At 25.3% G+C, this 16527-nt stretch overlaps 4 protein-coding genes across 4 annotated transcripts; all 4 read right to left on the bottom strand.

The window, feature by feature from the left end:
* Nucleotides 1-8977: 8977 nt before the first annotated feature.
* F4817DRAFT_354988 (UROD/MetE-like protein) lies at nt 8978-10706 on the bottom strand. The gene has a single exon (XM_049305598.1). It carries the CDS (start codon nt 10463-10465, stop codon nt 9263-9265), a length of 1203 nt encoding a protein of 400 aa, XP_049153461.1. The 5' UTR covers nt 10466-10706; the 3' UTR covers nt 8978-9262.
* Nucleotides 10707-11089: 383 nt separating this feature from the next.
* F4817DRAFT_362849 (uncharacterized protein) lies at nt 11090-12100 on the bottom strand (the record flags this gene model as incomplete). The annotated part of the gene is made up of 1 exon (XM_049306578.1): nt 11090-12100. One exon carries the CDS (start codon nt 12098-12100, stop codon nt 11090-11092), a length of 1011 nt encoding a protein of 336 aa, XP_049153460.1.
* A 348-nt stretch (nt 12101-12448) lies between these two features.
* F4817DRAFT_39382 (uncharacterized protein) lies at nt 12449-13704 on the bottom strand. The gene is made up of 4 exons (XM_049307412.1): nt 13387-13704; nt 13192-13325; nt 12980-13142; nt 12449-12897 (listed from the first exon to the last, which is right to left on the bottom strand). The coding sequence occupies exons 1-4, from the start codon at nt 13466-13468 to the stop codon at nt 12824-12826; spliced, it is 453 nt and encodes a 150-aa protein (XP_049153459.1). The 5' UTR covers nt 13469-13704; the 3' UTR covers nt 12449-12823.
* Nucleotides 13705-14935: 1231 nt separating this feature from the next.
* Nucleotides 14936-16421, bottom strand: F4817DRAFT_354982 (uncharacterized protein). Its single transcript, XM_049305597.1, has 3 exons — nt 15804-16421; nt 15379-15683; nt 14936-15320 (listed from the first exon to the last, which is right to left on the bottom strand). Exon 2 carries the CDS (start codon nt 15671-15673, stop codon nt 15410-15412), a length of 264 nt encoding a protein of 87 aa, XP_049153458.1. The 5' UTR covers nt 15674-15683; nt 15804-16421; the 3' UTR covers nt 14936-15320; nt 15379-15409.
* Nucleotides 16422-16527: the final 106 nt, after the last annotated feature.

Raw genomic sequence — 16527 nt, 5'->3', positions numbered from 1 at the left:
ATTAATTATTATTATATATATTTATATATATATATAATTATATTTTTTTTTATAATATTTTTAATTTTTTTTTATTTTAATTATATTAATTAAACTTTTTTAAATTTTATTATAATTTTTATTAATATTATAAATAAAATTATTATTTTAAATTATAATAAATAATTTATAAAATTTAAATTTATTATTTTATTATTTAAAATTAAAATTAATATATTTAATAATTTTTTTAATTAAATTAAATTAAAAACGTTTTTTTATAATTTAAAATTAATAATTATAATTTATATATTTAATTGAAATTTATATTAAATAGTTAAAAAAGTTATATTTATATTTAATAATTTAAATATATAATATATTTATATAATAAATAATAAAAATTTTAATTTTATATTAATATAAAAAATTATTATAATAAATTTTATTAATATAATAAAATAATAAATAATATTAATTTATTTAAATTTTATTTAAATAAAAGTTATATTATATAATTTTATTAAATAAATATGTAATATTTTAAAAATTTTAAAATTAGTTTTTTAAAATATTAAATTGTTATTTAAATATAAGGTTTTTATAAAAATATAGTTTTATTTTTAATAAAAAAAAATAATATATATTAAATTTTTACGTAAAAATATTTTTTTTTTTATATATTTTTATTTTTTAATAAATTTATAAAATAGAAGTATTTATAGATAAATAATATAAAAATAAATTTTATAATTGGTTAAATAATTTATTATGTAAATTTAATTATAAATTAATTTAAAAAAAAATTTATATTTAAAATAAGTTATAAATTATAAATTTTTATTAAATATTTATTTATTTTATTTATTTTTTTAATAAGATTTTTATAATTAATTAATTAAATTATTTTTATAATAATTTTAAATATTATTATTATAATATTTTTTTTAAATTAAATATATTAATTAAAATTAAAACGTTTTAAAGTTAAAAAATAAAGTATATAAAATTAATTAAAAAGTAGTTTTGGTAAAGTAATTATATTAAGTTTTTAAAAGTGGTATAATTTAATTATTTGTAATAAGTTAAATATTAATAATAATGTAATTATTTTTTAAACTTTTATTAATAATAAAAATTTAATATTATATTTTAATTAAAATAAATTTTTTATAATAAATTTAATAAATTTAATTATTAATAAAGGTAAAATAATTATTAATTTTATAAAATTTATAATTAATAATTTAATTTTTATATTTTTAATTAATTTTAATAATAATAATTTAAACGATAAAGTATTTAAAAAGTATAAAGTTATTAAATAATATTTTTTGGAATAAGATTTAAAATATATAAAATTTATTTAATAAATTTAAAAGGTTAATTATATAAAAGGTAATATTATAATAAATTTATTATTTATTAAAACTATAATAAAAAAATTTTTAATTATTAATAAAAAAGATTTTAATTTAAAAATTATTAATAAATAAAATTAAAATATTATTTTTGTAAAGTTATAAAATTTATTAATAATTAAAATAATATTTAATATTTATTTTTTAAAAAGTATATTTATATATATATAATAATTTATAAAAATGTTTAAATTTATTAATTTAATGTTAAACGGATATTGGCTGGGACGATTGGATGAAATGAAGGCTTGAATTAATTTAAGGAAATAGTTATTTATTGTGTATATATATGGCTTTTATAGGTGATAAAAGATTTATATTAGGGTTAGCCATTTTGTTGGTTAATTAGAAATTATTTATAATATTGGCTATAGATTTTATTTATGCGATATATTTCCGAGTCTTTTAAAATCACCGTTTTAAAAGATTTTATACAGTTAATAAAGTTATTTTCTTTATTTTATTATTATTTTTTAATTTAGGTGGTAGTTATTTATAATTTTATATATATTTATAAAAGAGATGTATATATTATCCTTTAATTAAAGCAGTAGTTATAAAAAGATTATATTTAAATAGGTATTTTTATTTTTTTGTTAATATTTTTTACAAGTGTTATAACTTAAAATCTATATAAATAATTTAGTTTAATTTATTTACTTATAAATTATAAATTAACCGTTATTAATTTGTTTTTTTTAATAGATTATAATGTTTATAAGAAATGGGTTAATTGTTGTTAACCTGCTTTTTTTTTAAAGTAAAATATATGTTTTTTGGAGATGAATTAATTGTTATTAATCTGCCCTTTCATATAAGGCTAAATGTATTTATAGGAAATAAGTTAATTATTATTAACCTATCCTTTTTTATAAAATTAAAAATAAATATGCAAAATATGAGTAACAAATGTTAAAAACAGCTTTATTTTATACTTTTACCTTTAATATTTTTAAAGTTATACTATTATCGGGTTAAAATAACAGCTATTTTCTTTATTTAATTATTAACGTAATTTATACCATTTCATAAATTTAAAACGTGTTTTTATAAGCTTATATTTTTTTTGGTTAAATATATGTTAAAGCTATAGATTATTTATACCATAAACAGTATATTTAAATTTTTTATAATATTTTATTAACCAATCGTACTTATTTTTTAACTTTTTAAAACATGGATAAATATATTTTAACACATTCTTTACTCCAGTAATAAATACCCTTAAATTTATTAATAACATTATTTTTTAATATAACAAAACTATTAACCATTTCCCGTAATTTTTTAACGTAAATTACGCATAATTTAATATTTTGTTTTTGGCCATTTAATTAAATTATACCTAAACTTATTTTAAAATTATTTTAATAATTATAGCTTTAAAAAATTCTTATATGGGTAATTACCTTTTAATTTCGGTTAAGTTATAAACTTTAACTTTAATATATACTTACTTTTATTATTTATATTATACTTTAAGGCTTAATTAAAGCTAAACCGTTATTATAACTACTTTATACTTTTAACATATATTAATAATAACATTTTTTTTAAACAGCGTTAGCTTTTTATAAAATAAACAAATAACCTTTTAAATTAATAATAACTTATTTGGTTAATTAATTTTAAATTCTATTATAATAAATTGCAAAATTTTAAAATTAACCGTATAATTAATCCAAATTTAAATTTAAATATAATATATAAACTTAATTATTTAAAATAAATACTTTACCAAAAAATCCTTTTTTTTTTTATCGTATAAACTACTTATTTCGTTACTTATAAAAAGGTTTTACTTACAGTTTATAGCTATTACTTTAATTTTTTTCTTTACTGTAATTATCGTTAGTTTAACTAACAAATAAATCATAATATAAAATACATCTTATATATCAAAATCAACATATAACCACGCCCCACGCCATTTAACATACATACAAAACTATATATACCAGTCGGTAAAATCTTATCGGCCATTAAATTTAATAGTAATTAAAATAATTATATCAAAAACTATTAAAAATAACATATTAAACGTTGTAAAATAAAAATAAAAATAAATAAATAAATAAAATTATAAAAAAAAAATAATTAATTCTAATATAATAATCCAAATATTTTAATATAATAATTACCTTAAACATAAACCAAGCTCATAACTATTAAACAAATATTAACTGGGATAATTAAATAAAATAAAGGCTTAAATTAATTTAAAGAAACAATTATTTATCGTATATATATATGGCTTTTATAAGTAATAAAAAACCCATATTAAGGCTAACCACCTTATTAACTAGCTAAAAGCTATCCACAACGTTAGCTATAAACCTCGTTTATGCAACATTTAATAAATTAAAAATTTTTATTAATTAAATGCGTATAATTTAATTTATAAAATAAATATAATTTTATTATAAAAATATATTTTAAAGTAAATATTTAACGTTAATTTAATTAATTTAATTTATTTAATTTTAATTAATTTTATTTATTTAATTTAAAATTTATAAATATTAAATTTTAATTTTTAATATTAAAAAAATAACGTTAAATTTATATTAAAAAAAAAATAATTATTATTTTTATTATTATAATAATAATTAATATATATATTTTTAAAATTATATTTTATATTTATTAATGTAATTATATAATTATTTTAAAAATTTTTTTTTTAATATAATTATTATATTTATTATTATAAGGTTTATATATTTTATATATTTATAATATAATAATATTAATATTAAATAATTGTTAAATATTAAATTATTTTTATAATTTGGTAAATATGGAATTATTAAACAAAAGGTAGGGACTTTTGCAAAGTATAGCTTATTACTTTAATAACTTGATCTTTGTAAAAGGCTTTAAGCCGTTAATGATAACATTATACTTTAATTTATAAATACGAATTTAACTAATTAATAAACGAGGAACAAAAGGTAATAAAATAAAATCGATGTAAATTAAAGGTTAAAATAACTGTTAATTAAAAGATAATTTAAAATAAAAGTGTGTATGTGTTTTTAATTAAAAAAATGAAATGATTTTAAAACTTTTATATAATCCGTAAAATTAAAGTTACGTAATAAAATACTTTATAACTAAGTTTAATAACATTACACTTGTTCATTATATTATAAATAATTATATATTAATTTATTAAAAAAAATTTAAATTATATAATTTTTTAATATAAATATAAATTTTAATAAAAATAAAAAAATAATATTTTTATATTTTATTTTAATTATTTTAAAAATTAAAAATATATTTTTTTAAAAATTTTTATTTAATTAATATTTAAATAATAAATATAATAGCAGTAAATTAAATAATAATAAAAAGGTAAAAAGTTTAATAATTATTAATAAAAAAAGTATATTAAAATTTATATTAAAAAGTAGAAAATAAATAATAATATAAAAATAATTTTTATAATAGCTTTTTTATTTTAATTATTAATAAATTATAATTATTTTATTTTATATTTTATTTAATATAATTATTAATATAATATTTTTTATAAATTTTATAAATAATTTAAATATAAAAAAATCAATTATAAAAAAATTAACTATAATAATATTTAACGTAAATTTTAAAACCATATTTAATTATAAATAAAAAAAAATTTATTATTTAATTAAAAATAAAATTAAAAATAGGAAAATTATTTTTATTAAATATTTATATATTTAAAAAAATAAAAAAATAAAATAAAATTAAAAAAGTTTAAAATAATAAATTATTATATATATATATATATATATATTATAAATTATTAAATAAATAAATAATAAATAAATTAATTAAATATAATTTAATTTTAAAATTATAAAAATTATATTAAATATAATTAGTTTATAATTTTTTAAAAATAATAAAATAATAATATAATAAAAATATTACTATTTTATTAAACTTTAAAATATTTATTAAATATAATTTAAAATTATTTTATATTTTAATAAAAGAATTATTTATATTATTTATAAAAGATAAATTATATATATATTTAAAACTTTTTAATAATTAATAAATAATTAAATAATAAAATAATTAATATTAAAAATAAATATTTAAATTAAATAATTATAATTAACGCAATTTATTAATATAATAAAAATAATATAATTAAAAATTTATATAATTTCTTTAATATATTAAATAATAACTTATATATTTATTATATAACTTTAAATATAACTTTATTACATTAAAATCTTTTTTAAACATATCGTAATAAACTTAATAAATATAAAAATTAAAAAAATAACTACGTTATATTAAATATATTAATATTATATATTATTTATATAATATATTATAATTTAATATATTATACTATTAACAATATTACTATTATTTAAAAAACCAACTTTTTTTTTAAACTTTATAATAAATAAATTTATTATAATATTATTATTTTAACTGCCGTTATTTTTTAAATTATCTTTTTTTTTAAACTTAATAATTAATAAATTTAATATAAAGCTATTATTTTAATTGTTATTATTAAAAGTAATAAAAAATTATAAAAAAAATAAAATAAACACGTTATTAAAATTTTTAAATTATTAACGTTTTTAATTAATACGTTTATTATTATTATTAAAAAATATAAATTAATTATTTATTAAATAATATTTATAAAAATTTTTATTAATTATTTTATTTTTATTTTTTTTTATTATATTTAAAAAATATAATTTAATTACCTATTAAATAATACCTATAAAAACCTTTATAAATTATTTTATTATTTTTATCGTTTTTATTATTTTTATTATTTTTACTATTTTTACTATTTTTATTATTTTTACTATTTTCGTTATTTTTACTATTTTTATTATTTTTGTTATTTTTATTATTTTTACTATTTTTATTATTTTTAAAATATATTATTTAATTGTTAATAAAATAATATTTAATAAAATTTTTATAAATTTAAAATAAAAACTATTTTTTAAAAAATAAACTTAAATTTAATTAACCGGAATTAAAAAATAAACGCAAAAAAATCTTATTTAAAAATACAGCATTTTTTATATAAATATCGAAAATTTTTATAATATTTATAAAAAATAAAAATTTATAATAATATTTTTTAAATATATAAAATATAATAATATTTTTATTAAAAATAAACCAAATAAAATAAATAAATAAAAATTTTTAATAAATATTATATAATTTTTAATATTTAATATTATAATATTACTTTTTTATTTCCATATAATTATTAACGCATATTTTAAATATATAATTAATTAAATAATATATACTTTTATATTATTTAAAAAATAAAATAATTTTTATTTTATTATTTTATAAATAATATATATCTTTATAAAACGCTATTAAATTTATTAAAAAATTAATATTTAAAACGTTATATTTACTTATATAATTTACTTTAAACCAATTACTTTTAAAACTAAAAATTATATAAATATATTTTATTATAGTTTAATATTATATCTTAAAAATTATTATTTTATTTTACGTTAAAATCTACAATAAATATAAATATTTCTTTCTAAAAAAAAGATATATTATTATAAAAAAATATTTAATATTTAAAATTTAACATAAATAAATAATATATTAAATAATTAATTAATATTTAAAAAAAAATATATTAATTTACCGTTTTTTTTAATATTATAAAAAAAATAAAATAATTTAATAAAATAATTATTATTAAAACAAACAACAGTTTTTTTTTTATTAAATTTTTTATAAATTAATAAATAAATATAATTAAACGTTTTATTATTTTATTAAATAATATTTTTTGGTTTATTTTTTATTTTAATAAATTAAATATTATTAATTATAATATAATAAATATAAATAATTAAATTATAATTTATATTTTTATTATAATAAGTAAATTTTAATAATAAATTATATATATAATTAAAATAATTAATAAAAAAATAATACTTTTAACTTACGTTATAATTTTAAAAAAAGGTTAAAAAGATTATTTGGAAATAAATAAATATTATAAAATTAATATATTATAAACTATTATTACGCAAAATAAATAAATAAAAAAAAAAAAGGTAATAAAATATTAAAATAAAGTTTAAAATAAAATAATATATTAAATTAACATATTAAAATAATAACGCATTAAATTAATAATAATTAATTAAAATAATATTAACTATTTATATATAATATTATAATATTTTATTACTTTTTTATTTATTAATTTATTTATATTTATTTATATTTTGTAAAAAATTAAATATTATTATTATTATTTAAAATTAATTTAAATAATTAAAAAATATTATTATAAATAATAATATTATTTATTAACCAATTTAAATGTTGGAGTGACAAGGTTCTGTATGTATTACGTAATAAAGAAAGGGTAACTGAATTGTATTGCTTGATTGGTTTAAGTTGATTAGGTAAGGTAAAAGATTTACCAAGTGGGAGAATATCTATTTACATGTGTGTGGACCTTGCGTGGGCGGTGTGTGTTGGCACAACCCTAGTCACGTGGCATGGCACATGACTGGTATCCCAACATTAAATATTTAAATATTTATAATAACTTTTTTTAATTTTTTTTAAAAAAACTTTTAAAAAAAAAACCGGTTTTAAATTATTTCCGAAAAAATATAATAATATAACTTTTATTTAATAATATAAAATAATAAAATTTATTAATAATAATTTTTAAATTTACTATATATTATAATTTAAAATTAAAATAAATAATTTTTAATTTAAAAATAAAATTAATTAAAAACTTATTTTTTTTAATTTTATTTTTTTTAATTATATTATTAATTTTATTATAATTAAATATTATAATATATTTAATATTAATATAATTTTATATAAATTTTATATTATATATTAAATTTTATATAAAAAAAAAAATAAATAAAAAATAAAACTATTTTATAAAATAAATTATTATTTAATATAAAAAATATTAAATATACTTTAATTTTTTACTTAAACAATTAAATAGTTTAATTAATTAACATTTATTTCATAAATTAAAATATTAATCTTTAATTATTTTTATATTATTTATATATTTAAATTTTAATACATTTTTATTTACATTAACGAAAAAAAAATTTAAAAAAATTTTAAAATACCATTTTAAATATTAAAAATAATATAAAAAACTTAACCATTTAAATTTTAAATAAACAATATATTATAATTTATTTATATTTAAAAATATATAATATTATTAATAAAAAATAAAAAAACGTTTCGTTAATATATTTTAATTAAATAATTTTTAACCATTTATTGTTAAATTATATAATATTATTTTTTTTATTACTTTATTTTATTTTATTTTATTTATAAAAAAACAACGCTTTTTTTATAACTTTATATATATTATAATAATATATTTAATTAAAGCTATTTTAACTTTTAAAATTAATTTTCGGCTAAAATGCTAAACCATACCCCATATATACAAGTCGTATACCCAATCAAATCGCTTAAAAAATGATACACATGCCAAATATTACCTATTAAATTACTTTCCTATTTAAGCCATAGAAAAAATTCGATACAATAACCCCTCATAAACTCGGGCAATATTCTAGATATTAAGTGCCTCGGACTTGATATGCTGAATATCGGAAACGACCATGTATGTCTTGTAATAAAATGAACTAAAGTTTATGTACAAATAGCATTGCCCCTTATACAAGGGACTTGTGCTGAGATAGGGAAACAACGTCAGTAAAGATATGAAAACTTTCTTTTTATAAGGTACCCGACGTTTAACTGATCTTCTGTCAACTATACCATTGTTATTCGAAGATGAACCCATAAAAAGATAATACCTCTTATTTCCATATTTCTTGAGTGATGTCTCGCACAAATTGCAACTTTTCCCACATTATTTCCATCGTCATACCCAAACCGCCAGCCAAGCTGCTACTACTGAACCCACACTGTGGGCTAACGGCAAGGCATTCCAACGCCTCATCTTTACTTATCCCCTGTGCACTGGATATTATGGCAGCGGCGGCATAGACCTTCTCTTTAACAATGTTTGGATCCTCTAGCTCTGGTGTCTTCGTCGAAATAAGGCCCAATACTACGTTTTTGCCTTTAGGTAGGAACCTCAAAGGCTCGAAACCACCCGCCCGCTCGACATCGTCGAATTCCAGATAGTAGGTCTGATAATCTGTTTCGTTGAAGAGCTTGTACGCGATCTTCTCGTACGAACCCGAGACCCAATGTGTAGACCCAGACATGTTGCCTCGACACAGATGCATCCCTGCGTGTAGATCTGCCGGATTGTTCGCCAAGATATGGTTGTGAGTCCGAGTATACAAGTCAAGAAGCTCATCTGGATTGGTGCCATCTTTCTTGCACCCTTCAATGAACTGGGAGGAGCAGAAGTAGGTCAGATGTGGGTCATCTACCTGGATATTACGGAGACCGGCATCGTAGAGTGTGCGAAGCTCAGAGGAGTAGCATTTCGCGAGGTCGTTAAAGTACTCTTGGTCGGAAGTGTACCCCGATCCTTGAGTCCATGCTGTGCCTGGTTTAAGCTGAATGTGCTGATAGTTCGGCGCTGGAATAGTGAACTTGGCTTCATGCCATAGATGTTCAGGTAGATTGTCACGAAGCATGAGCCATTCTGAAAGGTAAGGTGAATCCTTATATCCGATTTTACCTGTGCAAATAACTGCGGCCCGGGTCTTCGCTCCCATCTTTGCAAGACCAGTAGTTGTTGGAAAGCCAGTTCTGAATGCATCTGGGATAGGAAGATTTGGCTTGGCTTCAAAGCCAGAGAGCTTTTCGAAAAAGCCGCCATAGTAGATGTGGCGAGCGTATTCCCCGTCTGTAATGGGTCGGACCCCCTTCTGCAACTGTAGTTGAACTACCTCGCGAATTGCTTGCGCCTCCGCATCTTTGACTGACTGTGGAATGTCAAGCGAATACATTTGGGAGGGCGATGAGAGCCCTGAGCGAGCCTCTAGAAGTGATTGAGGTCTTAGTAATGACCCTATATGGTCAGCTCTAAAAGGAGGCGCCATTTTGTTCTATCTTATTGAGCTGTGTTCTTCCACGTTTTGTCTGTGAAGTAGATATTGATCTTTGGATAGTATGAAGTGCTACGTGAGGGCACATTCTTTTTGATACCGCAGTATTTCAAGAACCCATGAACCGAAAATGATAGCCAATGGTAAATGATATATAATACTCCGCATTATTCTATTGATCTACCCCGATGCTATAGAACCATTTCTCCTCACTTCAGTGTTGGATACCTACTGGATTTAGCAAGGATTTAGGTTAAAGGAGTCTGCGGAATCCATAAAATGCCATAGTTTAGGTGGGGTTTAGACGAGCCATGTCACCTTATGCCTACCATTTATGGCATTACCTATAGTTAGTGGTAGTGATGAAATGTTACTTAGCAGGTCTCGGACTTGCAATAGCGACAATTATATGCTTTATTTGAAGATATCACATGTCGTTATAAGTAACAGCTATTGACTAGGCCACATCCCGATGTTAATCACACGGTTCAGCTATAAATTACCTACTTAAGATGTGTGATATAACAAGGCCTTTAGTTTATGGTAACTCCCTTATAATCTCTTTACTTAGGTATTCATACTCACAAAGGCTACAATGGTCTACTTAAATTAAAGATACTAAGTCTTTTGTTTTCGGATATACCATACGCTGTCGTAAAATGGTTCCTCCATCCACTCTATCTGGAAATTATCATGGTCGGCAAAAGGCTTCCTAGAACGAAAGCCGGGAATAGGAGTCTCTTCGTACTCTTTTAGCATCTCGTAAACACGGACAGAGTCAACGTCAGTGGCATATATTTTACGGCGTGGAGGCTCGTTCTCAAATAGTTCCCGGTTTGGAGGCGACCAACACATAGCGGCGGGTCGGGCAATATCTGCGATAATCTCCCGGAGAGGATAGTTAGGGTGGTGGCCCATGACGAGAGTATTCTCATCAACCATTGTGAAGCCACGGGCACCAAACCCGTCGATAATTTTGAACCCGTATGTGTCACTAAGGACGCTTTTGCATACAGTTGTGTAAGCAGGATCCTGAAGATAAACGGGTACATTATTCTCTTGGTTCGTACCTTTCCTTCCATTCAAAGCCCTGGCTACAGTCAACACTAGGGCGTGCTCCCTATGACTTTGGACGTCAAATATTCTCATTGGGCTTATTAACTCCACATCCCCAATTTGTCCCAAGCCAAATGCAATGATCTTATTGATATTGGTAGGTAATATTTTCTGTAATGTTTCGAAGAGGGTTTTACACATTGCAGTGGACTCCCAACTGTCTATTTCACTCGCCATGTTAATTTTCGCTTCGTCCGAGGACAGGTTTGGCCCACGAAACGGCCTTGTTGAAACTATAAGCGGCGTAAACCATTGTTCCCATCCTTTTGAGATGGCGAAGTTAAGCGCCCTTTCACCTTTGAAATCTATAAAATTTCGTGTTATCTGAGAGTGAGGTGGTGCTTCAACAAACCCCTGACCGGGCAGGGGGTTTAGTTTTCTAAAGTACGAACCACCGTGGCCTCTGTATTCAATAAACAGACCAGCTCTTTCTAGTTCTGCTTCTATCTTGTTGAGGTCCTCTTTTGTGTATATGGGTCGAATGGTTTGCCCGGAAGTTTTGTATGTTGTCATTGTGAGCGATTGGTATTTCCGAAATAATTCTAGGTATCAATAGTACTCTTGTCCTATTGTTTAATAGTCGTCTTAAACTTTCTAGATTGGGAATCTGAAGATGCAAGCTTTGAAAGGATATGGAGGCAAGGGTAAGAAACTTATTATATCACTTTACTAATAAGAGTTTGATTTTCATTGTAATAAAACCAAATTATTGAATTTTATAGTTGACGAACGAACATTGCGTTAAGAGGTAGGTAGAGAAAGAAAAATACAACAGGGAGCTCTCAAACATTTGCACAAAGCAATTGTGCAACGGTATGATAACAAACTAAACACAACATACGTGTATGTTACTAGATATAGGATATAGGTGTCTAATCTGGTTATTTGCTACCGCTTTCGCGGTCTGAAGTATCGCTGTCCGAGCTGATTTAATCTATTAACATAGTCATCTCAATATATTGACTGTGGCCGATGGCTTGGCTTAAGTATTCACAATGGAATGGGCGGGCTAGACGGAATACCTAGCGTATAGATGCGACTCATTTCAAAGAAGCATTATTGATTGTTCATCATGAGTTCTGATTGTCTCCTACTAGTACCAGTGTTTCATTGCATACCTATCATACCCTTTTCTGTCTGCCATAGCTACTTAATTATACATCGACAAGACAAGACTTTTCACCCTTCCCCCTAGAATTTCCCCAAAGGTAGTCTACTGCTAGGAATATCGTCAGTCTATTTGCTTGTCGCCGCCTTGGCCAAGTCGGCCAGGGCATCACGACGCTTGAATTTGGCATCCTGAATAACACCTACCGCAATATTGTCAGCTCATTTGCGACACAAACACAAACTAGAGTAGAACTGTCCAGATGAGTAGGAATTGATACGCACCTGCATCAGCATCGCTGGAGAAATTTCCAGTCCATTCTACAAAGGTGCTTCCCTCCAACTCGCCCGAAGTAACAGCGTAGCAGCGAATGGTAGAGAGGACGGAAGAGTAGGTCAGCTCAGGCTTGGCGGTGATGACACTGTAAGTAATGTAGTGATTGATAGTCTTATAATATGGTTAGAAGCTAGCCACGAGGTGGATGAAATGAACATACGCTGTGCTCCTCCTGCTTCACTTCGAGCTCGGTGCCATCTTTGAAGGTCCACTTCACAACATCGGTCTCATCACTAGTACCCTTAACATACTGACTCGACTTGAGGGCGGACCAGAAGTTGTGGAAATTCTGGACTAATGAGAAATTCAGTTAGATACCTGGTCGTGACTAACCGAAGTCAGATATTGAACTTACGCTTGATATGATGCCAGACGTGACTGAGAGGCGCCTTGATTACGGCGGACTCGACAACGGACGTGGAGGTTGGGATCGACATGATAACTGTTAGACTTGTGACTTTGACTTATTGTTTCTGGTTGGAAGATGGTGAATTACAATTCGGCAGAAATAATTCGAAGATGGAGATGTAAGATTGAAATTGGGGAAGCTATGGTGATTTAATTATTAATACATGTAACTTCCCCAGAAGCAGTGAAGCTTCAGTTTCGTTTGTACCTGCAGCAACAAACGGAGTCATAACGTCATTGAGTGAGGGGCACCTGTAAGGATTTAGGAGGTGAAGATGATGTGGGGCTCGTAGCACCCGTAGCTCTTGTAGCTAAGTGAGAATGTTTCGGGCATCTGCGTGCCTCTTACTTTCTCTTTACCTTAAGGTAAGGGTAATACTTAGGTGCATGTAGCTCTTCTATACTATTTTAGTTGGAAGAGTTGGAAGTGGCATCTCCTACTCAGCTAATATAGGGAAGTAGGTACCTGTATTTGATATTATATCTCTTAGATAAATCGCAATGCGTCGGAACAGATTAAGAAAGCTAGACCACCCCCACCCAGCTGGTCAGCTAAAACAACCCACTAATCTCCAAAATCACAGCGTACATCGTCCTAACTTGCAGGTCTTGATCAAACTCCAATCGCCCATATTGCATCATAAATCTAGAGGGATTATAGTAGATTCACGCTCTTCAGTCAAATTCAAGCACAGCGCCAGGTTCATACATATCAACATACTCACAGCCATCATATAAATCCGCCAGGGACCCTCCATCGAACATTCGACCATCTTAAACTCTTCATCCGGGCCAGGGCGCTCGAAGTCTTCTTCATCTTCCTGCACTATATCATCCGTCTCGTAAGTGTATCGTATAGTATCGGCTATAGCGGGAACCCGTAGTAAATGCTCCAGGTCTTCTTTGCACCAGTCGGCATATGACTCCGCTAGCTCGGGGGAGTAACATGTGCGCAGCCAGACAGGTGCATATCTCCCGAGATGAGTCTTTACAGACAGGTTTCTCTCACTGATTGTTTAGCGAGGGAACAAGACGCGCTCTATCTGGGCAGTCGTAGGTAGTATTTTATTCGAGTAGCTTAGCTCATGATATGGCTAGTATATGAGTGAGATGTGAAATCTAGCCAATACGTTCGTAAGATACATGCATGGCGTCCATGGGCATCTAATTTTAGCCACTCGCGTGCTCTTATTATCTAGCCCGTAATGCATATTGAGTAAAATGCCTACATGTCGAACACGAAAAACGACGCCGTAATCGCTAATTAGCAATTACGCCTTATATATTGTGCGACATTATACAGACAAAAATATCAAACGGGAGCTTGCCATACTCAGCTTCCTCCAACAACTTATCTGATTGCATCTCCAGAATTTCGCTACGGGGGATGGGGTTTAGGAGATTCGGTAAAACAGCGCTGTAGTTTTATGAGAGGTAGGAATTCCCACAGCAAACAAATCCTTGCTGACGGCAAATGGGATATATAAAGACGAAGTCGAATTTATTATCATTCGTTCCAACGTACCGTAATATATCGACTACCTCTCATTAGTACATATGCATATATAACGCGGAACAAAATACCATTTTATCCACTATAGCTCTATACCAGGACTATAATAATATTCTGCCGCCCGGGCTACCCCCGCCGTACCCCCTGAGATCCACGACGGGACCCTTCAGTCATAACTCCTCCCTATTTCTCGATGACGGCAATATGAACCCAGTTCCAGCGCAAAGCCAGAAGCGACCCCGTCTTGATAAAAACAGTCCCGAAGCAGCTTCGCTCTAGGCACTTTCCGGGTTGATCGAGAACGGGCACTGCACGAAGGCACTGACGAAAGGAATACCCGCTTGAACACATTGGTTTACCTCCGCCGAGTACGGTGTGCTATTGCATTCGGTATCCGTGTATAGTGTAACTTATTTATTATCTTAGTGATAAAAAGAGGGACCTATTAGACAGAAACTCATAACACACCTATGCAGTCAGGATAGATGTCGGTAGGTTTGTAGCTGAGGATGTCAGGGGTATTCCCGTGTCTATCGAGAGGTTGACAGCTCCCGCCGCTCCCGAATATAGGATCCACCCAAACAAAGCTCTCTTCGCCACAGTCAGGCCCCGAGAATATCTCGGCAACGGTGTTGTAGAAATCGGGATCGCCGGGTGAGCCCTCCGTAGCAGCGGCGGCGCATATGGCGAAAGCCAGGCCTTGGATGATCTTGAGGCTCATACTCGCAATAGTATGTGGATAGTTTTAGGGGGTTATGGATAGATATATCATTAACATATGAACATAGCATCCGCTCGCCTCTTTATAGCGCACAATGAATCCTATATACTAACAATCTGATATCAACTAGATATATATATTGTCCCTTTCGGTCCTTCGCTCTAAGATATGCTCTTACTACTCGGCACACGGCAAGATAAGCTTATTACACCACCGCGGAAGCGACAGGGATATTGATGGCCTCAACGTAACGAATCCCCACAGGATTTAAGAAAAGGCTCACGAGACCGCCTCAGATAGGCAGGTTAGATAGATAAAGTTATTGGGCCAAGATGACTACCCTTTATCTACAGTGCGGCTCTATAAGCCGTATATAAAAACCTTACCCCATGACGACAGCCAGCTACCTTACCCATCAGCGGGAATTAGCCGGCATGATTAACCGCCATGACTATCCAATGTGAAGCAGGCAGACTAGGGTTGCTAGAAGTTGCTTAATGACGAAATTTCGGCACGAGTCTTTCATTATTACGAATGTGAATGAAGAGTAAATAAAAAGGAATGGTCTGTTCTTATTTGGGGCGCGAGAGATGTGATTGTTAGGATGAGATAGCATATTGGGGTCGATATGCTCAGAGATTGAGCTTATACAGCTCACTACCATAGAAAATGCGTTGCCCTCCATACAGTGCTACGTACAGAAACAGTTACTTTGATAGCTTATATTAACCTATGTGTCATTAGCTGCTTATACAAGGAGCCTCATGTTGTTCACAATAAACTACCTAAATGAAATAAATGTTAAACTTGAATAATAATGCCTTACGAACCTTGGTAGTTACCAAGGTACCTAG

The sequence above is a fragment of the Daldinia loculata genome, assembly GCF_022478755.1.
Source record: "Daldinia loculata strain CBS 113971 unplaced genomic scaffold F4817scaffold_123, whole genome shotgun sequence".
Lineage (NCBI taxonomy): Eukaryota > Fungi > Ascomycota > Sordariomycetes > Xylariales > Hypoxylaceae > Daldinia > Daldinia loculata.
The sequence above is the reverse complement of the archived record's forward strand: the minus strand, read 5'-3'. Positions and strand labels throughout refer to the sequence as shown.

Bases quoted from the DNA above. Each gene is read 5' to 3' on its own strand.
- F4817DRAFT_354988 (XM_049305598.1), bottom strand. From the start codon at position 10,465: ATGGCGCCTCCTTTTAGAGCTGACCATATAGGGTCATTACTAAGACCT.
- F4817DRAFT_39382 (XM_049307412.1), bottom strand. From the start codon at position 13,468: ATGTCGATCCCAACCTCCACGTCCGTTGTCGAGTCCGCCGTAATCAAG. The intron at 13,326-13,386 runs GTAAGTTCAATA...ATTTCTCATTAG, and splicing joins CGTCTGGCATCATATCAAGC to TCCAGAATTTCCACAACTTC. The intron at 13,143-13,191 runs GTATGTTCATTT...CCATATTATAAG, and splicing joins TGAAGCAGGAGGAGCACAGC to ACTATCAATCACTACATTAC.
- F4817DRAFT_354982 (XM_049305597.1), bottom strand. From the start codon at position 15,673: ATGAGCCTCAAGATCATCCAAGGCCTGGCTTTCGCCATATGCGCCGCC.